General features: G+C 51.5%; 2 protein-coding genes across 2 annotated transcripts in view; one reads left to right on the top strand and one right to left on the bottom strand.

The window, feature by feature from the left end:
* LOC144246561 (uncharacterized) overlaps window positions 1-22,204 on the top strand; it is a 1,050,450-nt gene that overhangs the window by 182,519 nt on the left and 845,727 nt on the right. The gene's annotated exons all lie outside the window — the stretch shown is intronic.
* Window positions 8,675-9,678, bottom strand: LOC144246369 (olfactory receptor 14J1-like). Its single transcript, XM_077783755.1, has one exon. It carries the CDS (start codon window positions 9,605-9,607, stop codon window positions 8,675-8,677), a length of 933 nt encoding a protein of 310 aa, XP_077639881.1. The 5' UTR covers window positions 9,608-9,678.

The raw sequence follows: 22,204 nt of genomic DNA, 5'->3' as shown, positions 1-22,204 counted from the left end.
CCAGACCCTCCGGGACCCCCAAGTGCCCTCAGCGCCCATTCGGGACCCCCCAAAAGCGTCCTCGGATCCCCTGAGTGCTCCCAGCCCCACAGGTGCCCGGTACAGCCACTTCTGGGAATTCCTCTCCTCTCATCCCCCGCGGCCCCAGAGCCCCTCAGAACACAGTTCCGCGCCTAAAATTCCTGCCGCGCCCTGCGCCCTGAGGAACCCGGTTAAATCTCCCCAAGCTCCCCCGAGTGCTCCCCGGACCCCGAAGGGCCCCAAATTCCCCTCGCTGACCTCCAGGGCCCCGGACCCCCGAGTGCTCCCCCGGACCCCGAACTGCCCCTCAGGATCCCTGAGTGCCCCTCCAAGCGCCCGCCCGGATCCCCCAGGGGCCCCCAGACCCTCAAGTTCTCTCTGAATTCCCTCCCCAGACACAAAACTGCCCCAAATGTGCCCAGAAATGTCTCCGTGGGCCCCAAAGTGGCCGCTTTTACCCTGCCTATGAAAATGGTAAAAATGATGACAAAAATAATAAACAAAAATTAGAATAAAGAGGGCAAAATCAATAGCCAGTAGTGGTCAATGAATTAATGAAGGGAATTGTCTTACTTAGAACCAATGACCAATAAGTTTTTGGTTGCAAAAAACATATAGAGATTTTTTTTATACAAGCATTAAAATGAAATAATAAAGTATTGAATATTTTTTTTGCATAAGCAAAATAAAATTTTAATTGTTATTAAGCAAAAATCAATTATTTTAAATAATTTAATTAAAATTTAACTAAATATTAATTATGAAAAAAATGCATGATTTTTTAAAAATGTTTGGGGATGGCAGCCCCAGGTGGGCAATATCTGTGGGTAAGGGGCATGTGGTAAATGGATGTGATTCATGCTGAATAAGTTGTTGTCCTAGATTGCAAGGCAAGATGTATTCAATTGCCATCTGTTAGAGGTTGGTTCACTGCATTGTTTATTTTATCTTTTTATTTTCTTCCCTAATAAAGAACTGTTTTTCCTGCTCCCAAATTTTTGCCTGAGAGTCCCCCTTAACTTCAAATTTTTAGCAATTCAGAGGGAGGGGATCTACATTTTTTTTCCCATTTCAGGGGAGGCTCCTGCCTTCCTTAGCAGACTCCTGTCTTTGCAAACCAAGACAGATTTTGGCACCCAACGTGCGGCTTGAGGGCACAGGAACAAAAAAGGGAATAACAGTTCTTGAGTAATCCAATTTCTGTGTGCTGCTACAGAAACCTCGTTCAGCGGCACCCTGTGCTCCAGCCTGCCCTGGTTTGGGTGACACGGAACCGTGGCTGCATTTCTCCATTTGCAGGCCCTGATCTAAACATGGCTCCTACAGCCAAGGCTACTGTGGCTGTTCTCCGGTTTGTTTTATGGGTGAATAAGGGGAAGAATTCATGGATCTTTAACTTCCTCTGGGAAGCAGGCACATGGATTCACAGCTATCACACACTGACTGTGTGTTTTTGGGGTTACTTTAATAATGGCACCTACTGTGAGGAAATTACACCAGGGGAAATTTTATCCCAAGCCTTTAACCATCTCTTTGGGTCTGCCCCACCAGTTTGTGAAGGGCTCAGATCCACTCCAAATACCAATGATATCATACAGGGGCTGTGTTGCTGTTAGCCCTGTTCTATTTGGCACTGAGAGACAAGGGAAGATTAACCTGGATAACCACCCTGACACCCAGCCCAGAACCTGACACGGCCCCAGAGACCAGGGATGCTGCTGCCCCAGAGCCTGACCCTGCCCCACAGCCACCCCAGATATGAACCACCCAGACTGGGTGGGGGTCTGCTGAGGGAGATGCAGGAGATTCTGAAGGAGTGCATTCCCCAGCTGGTGAGAAGCCCTCCCCCTGCCTCGAAAAAGGAGAGTCTGATGGGGCAGCAGTGGAACCCACAGATGTTACAACTGTCCAGGTTCAGCTGAACCACAAAGGCAGCCACAGCCAGCAGCAGTCGCCCCTGTAGAAACAAGGAGGTCTAAGATGGAATCAGAGCACCCAGATAAGGGAAGGCCCTCACAACCCACAGGGGAGCCAGAGGTTGTGATCATCACGAGTCCCTGACGTACAAAAGTCTCTGTAACAATGACATTGAACGACGGAGACGTGAGGCTTATACAACCTGACTGCTTCAAGACTGAGACCTCATGGGTACAGGTGTCCAGCTAGATGGTGGTGAGGCAAGGAATTTGGGACCCATGACCCAAGGCTCAGGTATGAATCAGATTTTTGTAAGGGAGCCAGGGTCCCTTTCCCTCTGGGAGTGGATTTTAATGAGTGTCAGAGAGAGGTTTGTCCACAGGGAGAGAATGCAGGAGCACCAGCATAGAACATGCTGGAAAACCCTTGAGGAAGGGATCCAACAGCTGAGGGAAGTGGCAGCATTGGAGGTACTCTTTGGGAGGGATGGACAGCATGATAATGATCCCAACAAGGTCAGGGGCACAGGGCAAATGCTGTGGAGTCTGGCAAGGCTGGGGCCATCTCAGTACACCACCTTCACTGCCACGATTAATGCCAATAACAGCCGAGAGACAGTGGGCTCTGCTGCCAGCAGCTGAGAAATTGTGAGAGTATGATCCATGGCCCAGTGCAGGCTCATGGCTCTGCTGTGGGCAAGGAACTCAAAGAGGAGATGAGGGAGATGAGGGAGGAGGTGAGGAGGAACAGTTCCCACATTGCCCCAGTGTGAGTCACAGGCCCCAAAGTCAGAGCCCAACGTTCCCCAGCCAGAGAGAGAGGGTACACCCCACGGGCTGGCCTGGGGTTCTTTCTGTGTGACCATGGGGAAGACATGGGAAGGTGGGATGGGAAACCCATTTCTGTCCTGGCAGCGTGGGTGTGTCAGCTCAAGGAGGGAAGCACTGACCGAGGGAATTCCAGTGAAGTGAAGGCAGCCTCAACCTCCCATGACCGTGCTTCCGAGTATGATTTGTCAGATCACCTTTAAAGTACCTCTACCATGTATGCCTAGGAAAAAAATTTTATCCAGGGCTAGAGGGGCCCTGCCTCTATCCAGGGAGAGGCACGGGAAAACTGGATATTTTGGTCAGTGTGGATCCGATGGCCTGGCACATCAGAGCCACAAAAATATAAAGCCTTAGCTGATACTGGTGCACACTGTACCCCAATGCCATCGGGGCATATGGGGACAGAACCTGTTTCCATTGCCAGGGTGACGGGGGAATCGCAGCAATTGACCCTGTTGGGAGCCAAGATGAGCCTGGCTGGGAAGGAGCAGCAGAAACATCCATTGTGACCGGCCCAGAGGCCCCGTGTGTTCTGGGCATAGACTTCCTCCAGAACGGATGTTACAGAGACCCAAAGGGACTCAGGCGGGTTTTTGGCATAGCTGCTGCAGAGGCAGAGGACATTAAGCAGTTGAACACCTTGCCTGGACTGTCAGAGAACCTATCTCCAGTAGGACTCCTGAGGGTGGAAGAGCAACGAGTGCCAATTGCCACCTCGACAGTGCAGGGCCAGCAGTATTGAACGAATCGGGATGTTGTGATCCCCATCCACAGAATGATCCGTGAGCTGGAGAGCCAAGGGGTGGTCAGTAAGGCCCACTCACCCTTCCACAGCCCCATCTGGCCTGTGCACATGTCTGATGGAGAATGGAGATTGACTGTAGACTATTGTGGCTTGAATGAAGTGACTCCACTGCTGAGCGCTACTGTGCTGGACATGCTGGAACTCCAGCACAAGCTAGAGTGCAAGGCAGCAAAGTGGTACGCCCCTGCTGACATTGCTAACGCGTTTTTCTCCATTCCTCTGGCAGCAGATTGCAGGCCTCAGTTTGCTTTCACCTGGATGGGTGTGCAGTACTCCTGGAACTGACTGCCCCAGGGGTGGAAACACAGCCCCACCATCTGCCATGGACTGATCCAGGCTGCACTGGAAAAGGGTGAGGCTCCAGAACACTTGCAATACATCAACGGCATCATTGTGTGGGGGAACACGGCAATGGAAGTGTTTGAGAAAGAAGAGAGGATTGTCCAAATTCTGCTGGAAGCTTTGCCATCAAGAAGAGCAAAGTCAAGGGACCTGCCTGAGAGATCCAATTCCTTGGGTAAAGTGGCAAGATGGACAGAGTCAGATTCCAACTGAGGTCATCAATAAGATCACCGTGATGTCTACCCAGCACCAAGAAGGAAACACAAGCTTTCCTAGGTGCCATAGGTTTTTGGAGAATGCCCATTCTCAAGTACGGCCAGATTTTGAGCCTTCCCTACCTGGTCGCCCGCAAAAAAAAAAACAATTTCCACTGGGGCCCTGAGCAGCAACAAGCTTTCACCCAGATCAAGCAGGAGATCGCTCATGCTGTAGCCCTTGGCCCAGTCAGGACAGGACCAGATTTCAGAAGTGTCTTCAAAGTGGATAGACTATATTGAAAACAATGCAGAGATAATTGTTTTGTCCTTTTAACTTTTTTTACTTATATCTTGATATCAGCAATATCCAATTGATATTGACCCCCAGCACCTTGTTATACAATCTGAATACATATGAAAATCATGATCCTTCATGGCTGACAATCAATAACACTTTGTCCCTACCCACCCCCCACCATTTCCCTCATCCAACCCCTGGCGTTCCTATGGATCAGCAATGTTGTGGCCAGAAGGACCAGGGCAGTGATTCTTCCCCTGCGAGACAGAGTGAAAATTTAACAGGGTAGAAATCCATTTGGATTTAGGTGAAATGTGCTCCTTTGAGCTTGCTAACATGAGTGAAATATGATGTTTAGTCTGGTAACTGCAGCACTAGCAAAGTTGCCCCAGCTAAAGAGAAAGAATGCAATTTCCACGCTAAAAAGAGATAAGAAAGACTCCTCGGGCCTTTAAACAGACCACGCAGAGTGACCCAGGAGTTCTTTCTGTACTTTCTGACAAAAACAAGTGTAACTAGCTCTAAGTGTAACATGAAATCATCAGAATGAATATGCATGAACCTATTGTGAAATTCTATGCCTATGGAAATTAATTAAGGGCAATAAAAAAGTTTTGGGACTTCTTAGGGGTGTGCATGTCCATTGAAGGGCGATGAGTCCCTACATGTGTCCAGCGCTGCAAATAAACATACCATTCCCTACAAATCTTTATTGGAATTGTGGGGTTTTTATTTTTCATCCATGTTTCACCTGTGCTGGGCACTGGTTGGGCAGCACCTCGAGTGCTGGGTCCAGTTCTGGGGTCCCCAATTTAGGAAGTGTCGGAATCCAGGACACTGCAGCACCAAGGGAATCAACAGGGCACTCTGAGGCCTCATGGAACCAAGAGGCCACTGTGACCTTGCAGGCCCTTGTGGAACCATGCAGAGCTTTGTGACAGAGCAGGACCTCGTGTCATGATGGGGCCATTGTGACACTGCAGAGCCCCATGGAACTGAGGGGCCACTGCTGCCCCTCAGGAACTCACGGAATGAAGGAAACATGTTTGACACTGTGGTGGCCCTTGGGACCAAGAGGCCATTGTGACACTGTGGGACCAAGGAGAGCATTGCTGCCCTGCCAGACCTCATGGAACCAAGAATCCACTGTGACACTGCAGGGCCTTGGGGACCACGGTGACATTGTGACACTGCAGGGCCCAAGGATCCAAGGGACTTTGTGACACCAAGGGATCCCATGGAACCAAAGGGACATTGTGACACTGGGAGGCCTCATGGAATCATGGAGACCACTGGGACACTCTGGGGCCTCATGGAACCCTGGTGATACGAGGTTGTCTGGGAGTGTTGATCTGCTGGAGGGTAGGAGGGCTCTGCACATGGCCCTGGACAGGCTGGATCCAGGGCCCAAATCCAACAAGGTGAGGTTTAACAAGTCCCAGTGCTGGGTCCTGCACTTTGGCCACAACAACCCCTGCAGCGCTACAGGCTGGGGACAGAGTGGCTGGACAGCAGCCAGGCAGAAAGGGACCTGCAGGGACTGATGGACAGCAGGCTGGACATGAGCCAGCAGAGTGCCCAGGTGGCCAAGAAGGCCAATGGCTCCTGGCCTGGATCAGGAATGGTGTGGCCAGCAGGAGCAGGGCAGTGATTCTTCCCCTGTGCTGGGCACTGGTTAGGCAGCACCTTGAGTGCTGTGTCCAGTTCTGGGCCCCCAATTAAGGAAGGACATGAAGAGGATGGAGCATGTCCAGAGAAGGGCAACAAGGCTGGTGAGGGGTCTGGAGCACAAGTCCTGTGAGGAGCGGCTGAGGGAGCTGGGTTTGTTGATATTGGAGAAGAGGAGGCTCAGGGAAGAAATGGTGGTGTCAGGGCACACGTTGGACTTGATGATATCCAGGGTCTTTTCCAACCTTGCTGGTTCTGGGATTCTCTGAAACCACCCTTGGAGCAGTTGCAGGAGGAGCCCTGGGCCTCCTCTTCAGAAGCTCCAGCAGCCCAGGTCCCTTAGCTTCTCCTCACAGCCCCAAAGCCCATCCTGTCAGTCCTGCAGAGCCTCTGCAGCTCCTCCTCACTGCCCAGAACAGGGAGCCCCACAGCCAGACACAGCAGCCCAGATGTGCCCCCCTGGCCTGGGGTGCCTCTGGCAAGGGAGCAGCGCCAGGCACTGCAGGAGCCTGCAGACAATTCCTGCAGCACTTGTGGAATGATCCTGCTCCCCAAGGGATGTTCCCATGGTGCCAAGTCAGGAACTGCAATGGAGAGTGGGGCCAGAGAGGAAAGGGCAAACAGGGATGGGCTGTGTGCAGGGGAGGGAACAGGGGTGCGCAAGAGGAAGGAATCTGGACCAGGGAAGAGTAAAGAAAGCAAAGGTGAAGCCAAGGAAATGCTCAGGGCAGTTTGGGGGTGGCTGCCAGGCAGCCCTGGCTCTGAGCAGCAGCGTCTGCAGTGGGACAGGAGACTCCCAGCTGATGGGAACAAACTTTGTGGCTGACTGCAGAGGCCAGGACAAAGCTGAGTGGTTTCCCTGGCGTCCCCCAGCCCTTCCTGGCCCCAGGGGCTGATGGCATTTGTGCTGCCTCAGGTCCATGTCCCCACAGCACCAGCATGGGGGTGCTCCCGCCTGCTGTGTGCAATGCAAACAGGGGCTGCTGAGCCAGTGCTGCCGTGTCTGTGCCTGCAAGGATGCGGCACCTCTGTGAGCTGGGGGAGAGGCCAGGGCTGCAGAGGGGGATGTTGTTGGCAGCTCCATGAGGACGCTCTGGGATGCTGCCCTGGGCTGTGCAGCGCACTGGGGATGGATCAGCCCCTGCTCTGCTGCTCCTTCCCGTCTCCCCCAGGTCCCTTGCAGAGCACCAGCCGTGCTGTTTGCCCCCAGCCTGCCCACGGCCAGCCTGGGGCTGCTCACGGGGGTTTTCTGTGCTGAGCATTGGCCTGGCCGTGTTCTTGAGAGAGCCTGGGCAAGGAGCCTGGAGCCCCCAGGCCCTGCCCTGAGGCGTCAGCACTGCCCCAGCAGTGCCCATGGCCTGTCCCTGCTGCAGCCCCAGCACTGCCACCCCCAGGACTGTGCCCGGCCCCGAGAGCACTCAGGCCCTGCAGCAACACCAGGGCCACCAGGGCAGCGGGGCAGGGCCACGGGAGCAGCACTGGCAGCACCAAGTGCTGCTGCTCCTGGGCACAGCTGCTGTGCCAGCCCTGATCTGCCCCAGCTCTGCACACAGACATTGCTGCTGCAGCTCCAGAGAAGGCAACAAAAGGGCATCTCTGCAGAAAAATTTGCCGGGACATCATGTAGTACATTTAGAACCACCAAAAATTAGAAATGGCACGAACAATTATATTTATTGTGGAAATATGAAAAAACCAAAACTGTCCTGGTTTGTAAGATAAGCTTGTATTCTATTTGCCATCTGTTGAAGGTTGGGGCAGGTTTGTTATCTCTCCCAAAGGCAATGGTTTGCCCGGTAGAGGTAATGGTTTGTTTATACACCATTGACTGATTCAATGCAGGGCTGGTAACGTAACACCATCCCATTCTGAGATGCTCCACCCAGAGGGGGAAGCCAAGCACTCTTTTATTGGATAAAAGGGGTATCTTTTGGGGGACAGAGCAGCTCTCTTTTTGCGGCATTTCCCAGAGAAGCAGCTCTCTCTCTCTCTTTACGGGACTCCCAGAGAAGCAGCTCTCTCTCTCTTTGCGGGATTTCGCGGAGAGCCAGCTCCTTTGGCGGGATTCCCAGAGAAGCGGCCGGAGCGCGGTGAGGCAGCGGCAACGGAGCTCAGAGGCAGCCCCGGCGCAGAGGAAGACCGGCCCAACTGCCACCAGATCTTCAGAGAAAACTATACTTTTCTAAAGATCACCACTTCAGCTGCAATTCATCAGCCACTGCAAGAGGAGCAGCTATCATTTCAACCGGACTGCTACCAACACCCCGAATCCTCAGGTTGTGGACTTTTTTTCCACTAGTTTTGTTTGTACCGATTGCATTTGCCTTTTTAAATTGTTATCTAGTTTTCTCCTAGTAAAGAATTGTTACTCCCATTCCCATATCTTTGCCTGAGAGCCTTTTAATTTAAAAATCCTGGTAATTCGGAGGGAGGGGGGTTTACCTTCTCCATTGCACAGGAGGCTTTGCCCTTTTTCACAGACTCCTGTCTTGTCAAACCAAGACAAAAACAAACAAAAAACAATTCAGAACCAAACTAACAGGAAGTATCACAGATTATTTTTATTACAATTGATTTGTAGAAATTGGGCAGCAGTTTAATGTTCCTGAAAGCATCCAGTCATCAGTTTCCACACTGCAGCCTTGAGCTCCTGGTTCCTCAGGCTGTAGATGAGGGGGTTCAGGGCTGGAGGCACCACTGAGTACAGAACTGAGAGGGCCAGATCCATGGATGGGGAGGAGATGTAAGGGGGCTTCAGGTGAGCAAATATTAGAGTGCTGACAAACAGAGAGACCATGGCCAGGTGAGGGAGGCAGGTGGAAAAGGCTTTGTGCCGTCCCTGCTCAGAAGGGATCCTCAGCACAGCCCTCAAGATCTGCACATAGGAGAAAACAATGAACACAAAACATCCGAATCCTAAACAGGCACTAACAGCAATGAGCCCAATCTCCCTGATGTGTGATTTGGAGCAGGAGAGCTTGAGGATCTGGGGGATTTCACAGAAGAACTGGCCCAGGGCATTGCCATGGCACAGGGGCAGGGAAAATGTATTGGCTGTGTGCATGAGAGCATTGAGAAAGGCACTGGCCCAGGCAGCTGCTGCCATGTGGGCACAAGCTCTGCTGCCCAGGAGGGTCCCGTAGTGCAGGGGTTTGCAGATGGACACGTAGCGGTCATAGCACATGATGGTCAGGAGGAAATACTCTGATCCAATGAAGAACATAAAGAAAAAGAGCGGTGCAGCACATCCTGTGTAGGAGATGTTCCTGGTGTCCCAGAGGGAATTGTGCATGACTTTGGGGACAGTGGTGCAGATGGAGCCCAGGTCGCTGAGGGCCAGGTTGAGCAGGAAGAAGAACATGGGCGTGTGCAGGTGGTGGCCGCAGGCTACGGCGCTGATGATGAGGCCGTTGCCCAGGAGGGCAGCCAGGGAGATGCCCAGGAAGAGGCAGAAGTGCAGGAGCTGCAGCTGCCGCGTGTCTGCCAGTGCCAGCAGGAGGAAGTGGCTGATGGAGCTGCTGTTGGACATTTGCTGTGGCTGCACATGGACACCTGTTCATGGAGAAAGGACAGGGACAAGTCAGGAGAGGCTGCTTGGAGCCAAACCTGGGCCATTCCCTGCAGACTGTCCCGCTGCAGGGAATGGCCCTGGTTCCTGCTCTGGGAAAACCTTCACCCAGCTATGTGTGGGGGATCTCAAGGAGCCATCCCTGCCGTGCTGCCCTCGGTTTGTGGCCATGTGGCAGAGGGACAAGGTTGGATATTCAGGATTTTTCAGGGGAATCATTCCTACTGAAGAAAGGATTGGTATCATCTGCACTTCCAGGTGTAAAGAATGGTAGGAACTGATTTTAGGAATTATTTTCCTACCCACACATCATTGCTGGCTCTCTGAGGTCAGAACTCCCCAGCATTCCTGCTGCACTCAGTGTTTGCCACTGAGAAATGAGAGAGGCAAAGGATTCCCTGTGGCTGAGGGAAGGTGAGGGTCTGGATGGGTTTGTTCCCCCAGCACTGCTCTGTTCAGCCCCCTCTGCTTCCCTGAGCATCTGCCTGGGCCAGGACATCCCCTCCTGAGAGGTGCCTTGAGACTGACCAGCCAAAATCGCAGTTCTGGAGTCTTGGTAAATGTTCAAACATTCCTTTGATGATCCTGTGTTTCTCTTTAAACTCAGAATATTCTTTCATTCTGGGATTACAATTCCTGCTCTGCTTCTCTCATCCACCTGTGTCTGTAATTAAAACAGAAAAAAAAAACCTCTTTGCAACAGTGTTAGAACAGTAAGGTAAAAACCAGACATTTATTGTAAGCTTCCAGGTCTCCCAGTGGGGATGGGGCACACCCAGCCCCTGATTTCCACAATTTATTAAGGTTAATTAATTAGGATACTTAAGAGGGGCATCCAATAGAAGATTCTGTTACCCCAGTAGCCCATCAATAGGTCAACCCATTGTGGTATAAATCCAAGGGCTTCTTTGCCCCAATTTTTGTTAAGACTGCTCACATTCCGTTCAAAATGCAAAATGTTCTTCTTCCAGGTCCGCTTCCTGATAATAAGACTATACAGTATTTCAGGAATATATTTAGACAGTCAACTTATTGTTATAAAATCTAAGAGAAAGATAAAAAAATGTAGTAGAGTTAATTAAGGATTATAGTGATAGAACTATATAATAATAATTTAATAGAGTTAATTAAGAGTTTAATAGAGTAAAGCAAGGATTATAATTTTATAAGTATATAATAGTTCTTTACAGAGGTATGGCTATATGAAAAATGTATAAATAGCAAAAATTTTCTGTCAGCAACCTCATCTTTCCCATCCTTCTCCAAGCAGGAAATTGAAAACACTCTCAGGAAAGCTCCTGATCTTTACAGCAATCCCAGGCTTACCTTCTTTGGGAAGTGTCCTCCGGAGCTGTGCCCAGGCTGGTCTGGAGCTGGGAGCAGCCCTGCCCCAGCCAGCCCCTCTCAGCAGCAGCACCTGCCCTGCTCAGGGTGGCTCCTTCCCCCCACAGCTCCTGGCCAGCGCTGGGAGCAGCTCCAGGGCCAGCTGAGAGCTGTCCCTGGCAGGCAGCAGAGTCCCTGGCCCAGCACAGCGCCCTGGGCTGCAGGACCCTGCTCTGCAGGACAGCCCTGGGCACCCCTGGCTGCTCTGCACAGGAGATGAGCAGAGAATGCACTCACAGGGTCTGTGGGCATTGGCATGTTCCAGCTTTAGGAGATCTCTCCAGGAGCTGCAGCTGCATTGTCCTGCAGCCAGAGGTTCCTGTGCCAAGGGCTGGCAGTGATTCTGCCCCAGGCACTTCTCAGCCCCTTCCCAGCCTTGACTGATTGAAGCTCTCTGTGCCTCTGTGCTGTGCCCGGGCTGGCTGCAGGCAGTGCCCCAGCCTGCTGGGCTGGGAGAAGAGCTGCTCAGCAAGAGAAATGTGCTTTTGAAGCTCTGCTTGGTTACCAGGATCACCCTCTGTGCCAGGAGCCCGGCCCAGCTCAGCAGCACAGACACAGCACAAGGACTTTAATGACCCTCTGGGGCTTTGTGCTCAGGCCCTGAACATCAGGCCCTGAGAGGGAGCTGCAGAGACCTCTGCAGAACTCCAAGTCAGAATCCAACTCCAAAGTTTCTTGGACTTTTAATGGGTCCCACTGAGGGACACGACTGAGAAAGTGTCCCCAGGCCCCAGGCAGAGCAGAGAACTGGAGGCACTGATGCCAGGTGGGGACAAAGAGAAGCCAAGTCTTGGTGCCCTGGGGCACAGCAGGGTCTGTGCCACCAAGGGCTGTGAGGAGACACCTTGTCCTGAGGCCCTGGGGCCTCCTGGCACAGCCCCAGCCAGCCTGGGCACTGTCAGCCCCTGGTCCTGCCTTTAGCATCCCCCCATTCCCACATCCCAGTGGCTTCAAGGATCTGCTGGAAGGAATCCCTGGGGAGCCTTGGTCAGGAATGGCCCTGGGGGCTCCTTCATGCTGCCAGGGACTGCAGGTTTTTTAAAGGACTTTGGCTTTTGCTTTGGCCTTGGAGTCTCTCAGAGCTTTCTGCAATCATGACCTCCAATTATCTGCTGTAATTAGTCCCTGGAGAGGCTTTGTAATTAACAACATTCAGTGGGGCTCATTAATGCTTCAAGGTACTTCAGTTCTTTTAAGGTACTTAGTGTTTCCCTTTTGATACCAACTCTGTGAGAGGTCTGTGCAATCATGGCCACAATTTTCTGCTTTAATGAGTCCCTTGAGAGCTTTGTACTTACACTCAGTGGAGCTCATTAATACTTCTAAATACTCAACTTTTGTATCGTACTTTGGATTTTCCTTTCTACACTGAGAAATTTTTGTGCCATTCTGAGTCTCTCAGATTTTTTTTGAGCAATCCTGGCCTCCAGTTCTCTCCTCCAAGGAGTCCATGAGAAGCCTGTGTTGGGGATGGACCTCAGGGGACCCATTAATGCTTCGAGAAACTTTGGGTCTTCTTCTGACTTTGACTCCAAGAAAAGTTTGTGCAATCTTCTCTCAGGCCCTGAGGTTCCAGGGCTCAGCTCCAAATGCACCACAGGGCTCATTAGGATCAAGCAAGTCCTGACAAACCATGGCTCTGCCTTGATATCCCTCTGCTCTCGTGCAGTTCATCAGGAAGTTTCTGTAGTGGTTTTGGTTCACCAATTTGAGATTTCTTGGCCAATGCATTAATTAGTGTGGTAGGTTCAGTGTTGGCTAATTACCAGGGCACTCACTAGAATATAGTTACTCATTTCCTGCTGTGAGGTAGGATTAGGAGAAAGGCAAAGTAGGCTCAGAACTTCAAAGGGGTTTAAAGAAACAGACTGTTAATAAACAGTAACTAAAAGAAGGAGTAATAAGAATCAGAACAAAAATTTCAGAACACTTCCTCTCTCTATACAACCTGACACTGTAAAGAGACAAAACGTAAAATTTTTTGTCCTTTTTCCACTTCTAGAATAGACTTTATTCACATTACTTGGGGAGAATTGTTCCTCTATTAATGTTATGGAAACTTCTCCACAAGAAAACAGTTAGCTCATGACTTTTCATTTCCACATATAGCAGCTACCTGGAAAAATCTGCAATCGTGAAGTCCCTTCCATTTTTTCACAGCTTTTCCCAGTGTTATGTTTATAGCCTGTGTCAACTTATGAGGTATTGTTTTCAAGATGAGCTGGTTCTCTTCATCTCTTTCTGGAATCATCTTCATGTGTGTGAACAGATGTCTTCTTCTCTCCCTGAGGGCACAGGGTCTCATCACTCTGCTCGTTCTCTGTTCAAACTTCTCATGGGATCACAACTACTCCAACATTTGCTTACTTTAGCATGGAGGCCTTTGGTGAAACAAGTTATCTTCCCATACTTTTCAATGTTATAGGGAAAAAGAGAGTCTGATGTATCAATGACATCCTTCTCCATAGCTTTAGCAGAGGATTCCAGCCCCAAGATCAAGGCATCTCCTCATCCCTCCCATCTGGGACTCAACTTCCTCTTCCCTGCCCTCGGTGTGTCCATGTTGCTCCTCTGTGTGCCTGCCCTGTGTCCTTTTCTCTCACAGGAGGGAGGATGGCAGCACTGGCAGAGTCAATATCTCCCGGGGCTGCAGATGGTTCCGTGAGCCCGGCCGGGCTCGGTGCTTGCAGCCGGAGCTGTTTTGCCATGGAGGTTTCTGCAGCGGCTGCGCTGGGGCTGTGTCAGGCTGGGCCGCGCTGGGGCAGGGCCAGGATCTCAGCAGCCAGGCCAGAGCCCAGCAGCAGCACGGCCGGGGCCGATGGCTTCTCCTGCCCTGCCCGCCGGCTGCGGGCGAAGCCCAAGGGCGGCAGAGCCTTGGCCGAGCCGGCCCGGCCCGGGGCTGCTCCTGGGGCCCGGCGGATCCTGGCCGGGCCCGGGCTGGCGGCGGGGCAGGGCTCGGCAGGGCCAGATGTCAGCACCCGCAGCCACGGCCCGGCCACGGCCCCGCGACCTCCCCTGCCCTGCCCGGCAGCCGATGGCGCCTGGCGGCTCCCTGGGAAGCGGCCCGGCCCCACGGCAGGAGCCGCCCGGCCCCACGGCCGAGATGGGGCTGGGCCGGCCTCGGCACCTCTGTGGGGCCAGAAGGGAGAGAGACCCAGCCAGGCTTTCTCATCTCTAACTTGTCCATATGTAGTGGTCATGTGCCCAAGCCCCCAAAACCTCTCATTGGGAGATCCCTGGGCCCTCTCCAAGGTGTTTTCTAATAAAAAATATTAAGCTCATGGTCTATGAAAATTACCAGAGGATGGGGCTAACCCATCCTGTCTGTCCTGGCTACTTTTGTCTGGGAGCAATCCTTGGATATACGGACTTTAGGAGGCCACATTCTAATTTTGGCCATGGACCATGGACAAGAAGACCATTTCTTTTCCACAGGAATGAAGGAACAGAGCCCCAGGTTTTCAGGGGCAGATGAAAGGTGACCGCCACAGTGGAAGGCCAGCCAGAGCTGGCTGTCTTTTTCCTAAGACATACTCCTGCATACAGGAAATTGTTTAGGGAGAATACCAGCTTTGGCAATGGGCATCTGAACACAGACAGTTCTTTTCTATAGCAAGGAAAGCACATAGCCCCTTTGCTCCAGGAGCTGATGAGAAGCAGCCCTTGGCATTCCAACATCAGCCAGACCTGTCAGGTGGCCCCTGGCGAGCCAAGCCAGCCAGACCTGGTCCATGTTCCCTCGCTTCCATGGGGTCCCTTGCTTCCAGGTAGCCCTGAGGTGTCACAATGCCCCCTTGGTTACATGAGGCCCTGAAGGGTTGGAATGGTCTCCATGGTTCCATCAGGCCCCACAGAGTCATAATGGTCTCTGGGTCCATGAAGCCCCGTGGTGTCACCATGGCCCCTTGGTTCCATGGGCTCCAGTGGTGCCACAATGATCCCTTTGGTTCCATGAGGTGCCCACAGTGTCACAGTGATCTCCATGGGAAGGAAGAAACCGAGCCGCAGTGTGGCAGGGGAAGCCACCAGAGGCCAAGGCCAGATAGACTTGATGGTACTGGCAGATTTTGGCTGGGAGCAACCCTTGGATATAGGGAATTTTAGAGGTGGAATCCCAATTTTAGACATGGACACTTGTTGGAGGATGGTTCTTTCCAAAGGAAGGAAAGCACGGAATACCAGCGTTAGAGGGGCAGATGAAAGGCAGCCACCAGGGGCCAAGGGCAGCCAGACCTCTCTTTCCTGGTAGCTTTTGTCTGAAAGCAACCCTTGGATATAGGGAATTTGGGAGTTGGAAGCCCAATTCCCGCAATTTCTGCATAGATAAGGACAGTTCTTTTTTCCATAGGGAGGAAAGCACTGTTGTGTTCCGCCGCTGCAAAGGGTGCTGCCCCAGGCCCCAGAGTCTCAGACCTCAGGCAGACACCAATGACCAACAGGGAAAGGAAGGCAACAGGACAGGTCTTGGTTTAGAAAACCGAGGATTCTTCACTTTCCCAGGGACCAACACAAGAATCAAGGTGGTAGGGTCAAGACTTTTATATTACAGGGTAGGGGTTGAGTTTAGGATCAAGGTCCAATATTAAGAGGAGCAGGAAACTGCAAAGGGCTGGATCAAGGAGGACAATAAATGGAAAAAACTACAGTGGGGATATTGCAGCACAATTTAAGCCAATAAGGGTACAGAAAAAGAAGAACATTCTGGGGCCATTCCTCATTTGATCAGATAGGGTGGAGTGTCTTTCCCAGGCTTTCAGGGGCACACCCCACAGCGTGGAGGGGTGGAATCTTCTTTAAGTCACCCTCTCGCCAGATGCTGTGTCTGGGTAAAATTCCCACCTCATTGGGCAGGGGCACTCTGCAACTTTGGTGCCATTATTTCTTTCTCTGGCTGTTTTACACAATGAAATAAAACTCCAGCATCTGTGGAACCACCCTTCAATCCCTCTCAGGCTACTCTTGTTCTGTCCTCAGTCTGCACATAACTGAGCCCAGAGCCTGCAGCCTATACCTGCTGGTTATGTGATGAAGCCTTCAAACCCCATCTTGGGAGATTTTTGGGTCCTCCCCAAGATCTGTGAAAATGGAAAAATAGTTATCAAAGTTATTTTCTCCCAAGTCTAGCAGTGACAGAACAATGGTCAATATCTTTAAACTGAATGAGAGGGGATTAAAATGTGTTAGGAGGAAATATTTTACAGTGATGAGAGTGGAACAAAACAGCAACTCTTTTTCCAGAGAAGTGGATTTCCCATCCCAGGAATGCTCAAAAATCAGCAACCTGACCCAGTGAAATCCCCTCCCCTCCCCAAGGATGGAATTCCTGTTGTGTGGGTTCTCGGATGTCCTGGGTGCCCTCACAACTCTTCTGACCAGAATGTCTGCTGAGGGCAGCCAGGCTGCTGCAGGGCAGTGACCTCACAGCCATCACCATGGCAGCCCTGTCACCTGGGCCTGGCTCTCCCCTTTCCTCTGCCCCTGCCTTGTCTCTGCTGGCATGAAGAGTTTTGTTGTTAATATCTTGTCCCCAAGGTGCTGGGCCAATGGCTTCCCAGCCAGGGTCCTGGAGCAGAAGTGGCTTTTCAGAGCCCAGCCAGAAATGAGCCCTGAGGCAGCAGCTCTGCAGCGCTGGCCACCAGGCCGGATTGCAAGGGAGGCTTCTGGCCATGCCCTGCAAGCAGCTGCTGCTGCCAAGGTGCCTTTGGTGCCTCGGGCTGTCCCTGGCACAGCTCCCAGCACGGCACTCTGCCCTTGTGCCCGAGGCCTTCCCTGTGCTGGGGCTGGCCTGGGGCTGTTCCTGCAGTGGGACCTGCCCTGCTCCTGGCACAGGAAAGGCAGTTCCTGCTGGAGCAGGAGGCTCTGCCTTCAATGGGCTCAAACCACTCCAGCAAGACCCTCTTGACTTCAAAATTGCTTCCTAAAGCAGAATATCCTATAGGTCTTGTAGCATCTGGACTGTGGAGTAAATAACTCTGGTTAAGAGCTTACTGTCTTATAATGATCAGATTGTATTTATATAAATATATCTGGTATTCCATCATTAATCCTGTATGAAAAATTGCATTGACAAATTGTTCAATTCTACCTGTCCAATCATTTATAGATAAACCTTTGAAAAATTCTCGGGCCGGGATTGGATCCAGTCACTCCCAGTCTCCTCTCTTAAAAGGAATTTTAGAAGTCTGGAGGCTCTGCAGGGCTTTTAGAACCCATGGTGGCTGCTGGGTGTCTCCATCTCATGAATCAGCAGGAGTTTCGCCAATAAAGAAATAAAGCTTTTGCCTGAAGCTCCCATTCTGCCCATGGCAGGAATGTGTGTGACATCCCGGCTCTTTGGCAGCCTGGGGACTCCTGGGATGTCACTGTGGAGCCCCCGTGAGTGATAGTGACAGATCGGCGCCTTTGCAGCCCAAGGTGCCCTGGGATGTCACCATGGAATGGCTGTGACTGCCTCTGACCACACGGCTCTTGCCATCCCCAGAAACCCTTGGGAGGGCTCCATGGAGGCCCTGTCTCTGTGTGTGACATTCCAGCTCTTGAACAGACTGGAGACTCTTGGAAAGTCCCCATGGAACCCCTCTGAGGGCCTGTGACAAATCGCATTCTAAGGAGGCAACCATCACCAGGAAACCCTGTTGCTATGGTCGGTTTCCATAGCAACCACCCCAGCCCCTGTTGCTATGGTCAGTTTCCATGGCAACCATCCCCAGCCCCTGTTGCTATGGTCAGTCCCTGGGCAGCTCCATGGAGACCCCATGCCAGGGGTGGTTGCCATGACACCAGCTCAGGCCTGGAGCCCGTTGCCATGGCAACCATTGGCACTCCCATCCCCAGGCTCATGGGATCCCAGAACCACAGAATTGGCTGAGCTGGGAGGGACCCATCAGGATCCTCGAGTCCAACTGCTGGCCCTGCACAGGACACCCCAACACTGCCAGCCTGGGCCTGGCAGCGCTGTCCAAACGCTGCTGGAGCTCAGAGAGCCCTGGAGCTGGGACCCTTCCCTGGGGAGCCTGGGCAGTGCCCCAGCAGCCTCTGGGCAAAAACCTTTTCCTGAGATCCAACCTAAGCCTGCCCTGACTCAGCTGCTGCTGCTCCCTCCACTCCTGTCCCTGGGCACCAGAGTGAAGAGATTCCCTCAGCCCCAGCCAGGGACCCGCTCCCAAGGCTGCTGCCATGGCCACCAGGGCTGGCACCAGCTGGGATGCTCGGTTTCCACAGGCCGGGGCTCAGGAATGGCATTTCTCAATTTCCTGCTCCCACTAAAACCCCGCTGGCACTCGTTGCCCTCTCACCTTCCATTGAGGGAAAAAAGGGAAAGATCCCTAGCTGGGATAAGAACAATTTACTGGGAACAGCAACAAAATAAGGAACAAACAGAAACAGAAAAAATATTGACAACAGAAGGGATAAGAAAAACTAGTTACAGGGAAAACTACATCACCATCAATTGTATCTTCCTGGCCACGTATTTCCTCCTGCATGGAAAGGACACCCTTCTCCTCAGGGAGAGACAGAGTCCCTTTCCTGCCCCTGGCAATGACCTGAGGTGGGAGTGAATGTAGTGACAGGGCCATGGCCAGACCCTCATGTCCTTCAATCCCATATCAGGTCATTGGCAGGGGCAGGAAAAGGGACAGGTGTCTTCCCAGCATGGATCACAGGGAACATGGATCACCAGGGCTCTTCCAAACATGGGTCCTCCAATGGGGGATGAAACTGGAGCAGTGCACAAAGCTCTTCCTGCAGCTGGGGAATTTTCAGGGCTTCCCTTACCAGTGGTTCTGTTGGTGTTTGGTCAAGTGAGAGCTCCGGGTGAAGCTCTTCCCACACTGGGGACACTTATAGGGCCTCTCCCCAGTGTGGATGCGCTGGTGCCTGACAAGGTTGCACTTGTGCTTGAAGCCCTTGCCACAGTCGGGGCAGAGTAAGCGCCTCTCCTCAGTGTGAATCCACTCATGCAGGAGGAGATTTGAGCTGCTCTGAAACCTCTTCCCACAAGTGGGGCACATGTAGGGCCTCTCCCCGGAGTGGATGCGCTGGTGTGTGATGAGGTCAGAGTTTTGCTTGAAGCCCTTCTTGCAGTCTGGGCAGTGGAAGGGCCTATCCCCGGTGTGAATCCTCTGGTGTTTGAAGAGATTGGAGCTGGTCTTAAACCTCTTCTGACACTCGGGACACTCATAGGGCCTCTCCCCAGTGTGGATGCGTTGGCGGCTGACAAGGTGGCAGCTCCAGCTGAATCCCTTCCCACACTCCCCACACTTGTCGGGCAATTCCCCAGTGTGGATCATCAGGTGTCGTTTCATATTGTTGCTCTGCCTGAAGCTCTTCCCACACTCCAAGCACTTGGAGGGCTTTTCCCCATCCTGAAGCCTGTCAGGGACCACCAGCTCTGAGCTCTGGCTGAAGCTCTGCCCACCTTTCTGGCCCAGAGTGGGTCTTTCCTCCTCAGAGCACCCTGGGCTGGGTTTGCAGACCTTCCTCCTGTGGGATCTCCAGGGATTTTCCTCCCTGTTGGATTGCTGCGCTGTGGAACCACTCAAAACAGCCTCTTCCATTAGGTTCTGCTGCAGGGATTTGTCCTTCCTGGTCTCCATCCTCAGCTCCTGCTCTGGGGGAAGAAGGACAAGGAGAGGATGGGATTTGCCTCCATGCCAGAGGGAAGGACAAGGAGATCCCCCCAGTGCGTCCCTGGCAGGAGGGGACCAGCAGAGGGGCTGTCCTGCAGCCGGGGGCCAGGCTGGGCTGGGAGATGGAGCAGGAGAGAGGGGGAAAGGGGCACTGACTTCCTCCTCACCTGCCTCAGTGTCCCAGGGCATCTTCCTCTTCCTCGCAACCTTCTCCTCCATCTGGAAAATATTTGGAGATGGGAAATCCTGTTCTGAAAGGAAAACAAGGGATGAGCACATTGAGTTTTGTACTCCTTTCAAAGCAAACCTGGGAGAGCGTCGAAGCCAGAATGACAATGTAATTAGAAAATTAAGATCAAGGCAATGATACAGAAACACTGGCTTAATCTGACAGAGTCAGGATATAACCTGACACCTCGTTGCTCAGGGTGGTGGTAGCAGTCTGATGAAATGGTGGCTGCAGCCTTGCTGGAGTGATGAACGTGATTTTGTCAAAGCAGTGATCCTGTAGAAGGGTCTGGTCTTGCTCTGAAGGTCCAGTGGTGGCTATGGAGCTCTTGTCCTCTGGGAATCCAGTAGTCAAGGTGGTCGTGGTGTTGCAAGGGTGAGATTATATCCAGGTGGGAATGCTTGGTTCCTCCCCCTGGGCGGAGCATCCCACAATGGGATGATGTAATTTTATCAGTGCTGCAGTGACACTCAATGGCCCATTAACAGAAGATGGCCCCTGGAGGGCGTTATCAGGGCTGAGCCATGGAAGAGATAAAGAACACTGCCCCACCTGTTGATAACAGTTTATGGAGATGGGGACTGAAAACACTTTTGGTTACATCTGACACTGTAACCTGAAACAGTGAGGCAATCCCTGCTCGGGGTGGAGAGTGAACACCACCCCCCTTACCCAAACTGGCTCAGGTGTAAAACCCCCACCCTGGGAAGGCCACTCACACAGGGGACAATGTCGCACTTGCCCCACCCCAGGGGAGATCTCTGTCCCTGTCACTCCCTTGCTCTCCCCCCTTTTCTCCTTCTTTCCATCTCTCTCTCTACCTCACATTTACAGTTCAATAAAATCCACTTTGGATTTGGTGTTGTTAGCACCTTAATTGGGGCAGAGGCATCTCTCTAACAATTTTATTAACCAGATTGCAACATTATTTTGGCACAGGGAGTTGAGGGCACTGTTTACTGACCCCAGGTGATTTTGACAACAGTCTGGTTCCCTCCTCTGAGGAGCATGTGGCCCTTTCAGGAGGAACTCTTGAACACTTGGATGCAGCTTCCTCTGAGCAACGTTTGGGAGAACTTACGAGGAAAATGGCTGTTGTGGGTGGCCATTGTAAAGAAAATATTTTTTTGTCCTTCCCTGAAAAGTTTGTTGAAATCACTGGAAGAAAGGGAATAAATGATACCAGTGAGACTGACAAGGATCATTCACTCCAAGGTGAGGAACGCAAAGGTATTTAAATCCTACAAGAAGCCCAGTTCAAGTAGCTAAATTCCCAAATAACTCCTGAATTCACAGGCTTGGGGCTTTGACAAATATGAGAATCATTATTTTCTTGGTCCCTGTCACCTTTGTGACAGCTACACAGACCTTTCCCTTCCTTTTAATAATCTGTATTTGGCCAAATTTCCATGTTTCTTTTTTTGGAACCTGCCAGCATCTGACTTGGAGCTGTGCTGGAACTGATGAAATTTCAAATTGCCACAGAATTGCTTCTGTTGTTGGTTTATTAATGTTTGGGATTTGTTTGCATTTCCATCACAAGTGACTTGTGGGAAGAGCAAATCTTGATCAAGGCATTTTATGGAGGGTTAAATTTGATTTCTGCTGAGTTTGTTTTGTCCAGTGCCAAGGGGTTGCTCAAGGGGTCTCTGGTTTTGGTTTGGCCCTAATTTTCTTCTGATTTGTCTTTATCACTTAAAAACACCTGAAAAACGACTAAAAAGAGTATTGACCAGAGATGCCAAAAGTCCCACCATTTAAGAGGTATTTGAGGTGGAATTTACTGTTTGGGAACATATACTGGAGGATCTGTTGGTTCTTGGGAGATATCTGGTAGTATTCTCCATATCTTTATCTTCCAAAATCCAAGGTGTATTGCTCTTTCACTTCAAAATGACTCAATCCCATTCAAAACCCCTCAATCTTACCCCAAAATGACTCAATCCCACCTCAAAATGGCTGGTTTCCACCTCAGCCCAGTGCCAAAATTACTCAATTCCTCAGCCTCCGGGGTGAGATGGGATTTGAAGGAGATCGGGAGAAGTGAGATACAAATTTGAGGTTGTGGGGTCAGGATTGTGCGGGGCTGGGTGGGTGTGATTTATTTTGATAATAAGTAAAACTATCAGAATTATTGATTTCTGTCCCATTCCTTTTCTGTCAGTTCTGGTTTGCTTTTCAGAGTGCCGCTTTTTCAGCTGATTTTGTTTGTGACCTCCTGTCCCAGACTGAAAAGCAAGATGTGTTCTATTTGCCATCTGTATGGCAGTTGTCCTGTGTTAAGTGGGCAGCTTTTCCTTATCTTTTCCACAATCA

Source organism: Lonchura striata, chromosome 6, assembly GCF_046129695.1.
Source record: "Lonchura striata isolate bLonStr1 chromosome 6, bLonStr1.mat, whole genome shotgun sequence".
In the NCBI taxonomy this organism is placed as follows: domain Eukaryota; kingdom Metazoa; phylum Chordata; class Aves; order Passeriformes; family Estrildidae; genus Lonchura; species Lonchura striata.
This window is presented reverse-complemented; position numbering and strand designations above follow the sequence as displayed.

What these genes read in the sequence shown, in the direction of transcription:
- LOC144246369 (XM_077783755.1), bottom strand. Translation starts at nt 9,607, where the DNA reads ATGTCCAACAGCAGCTCCATCAGCCACTTCCTCCTGCTGGCACTGGCA.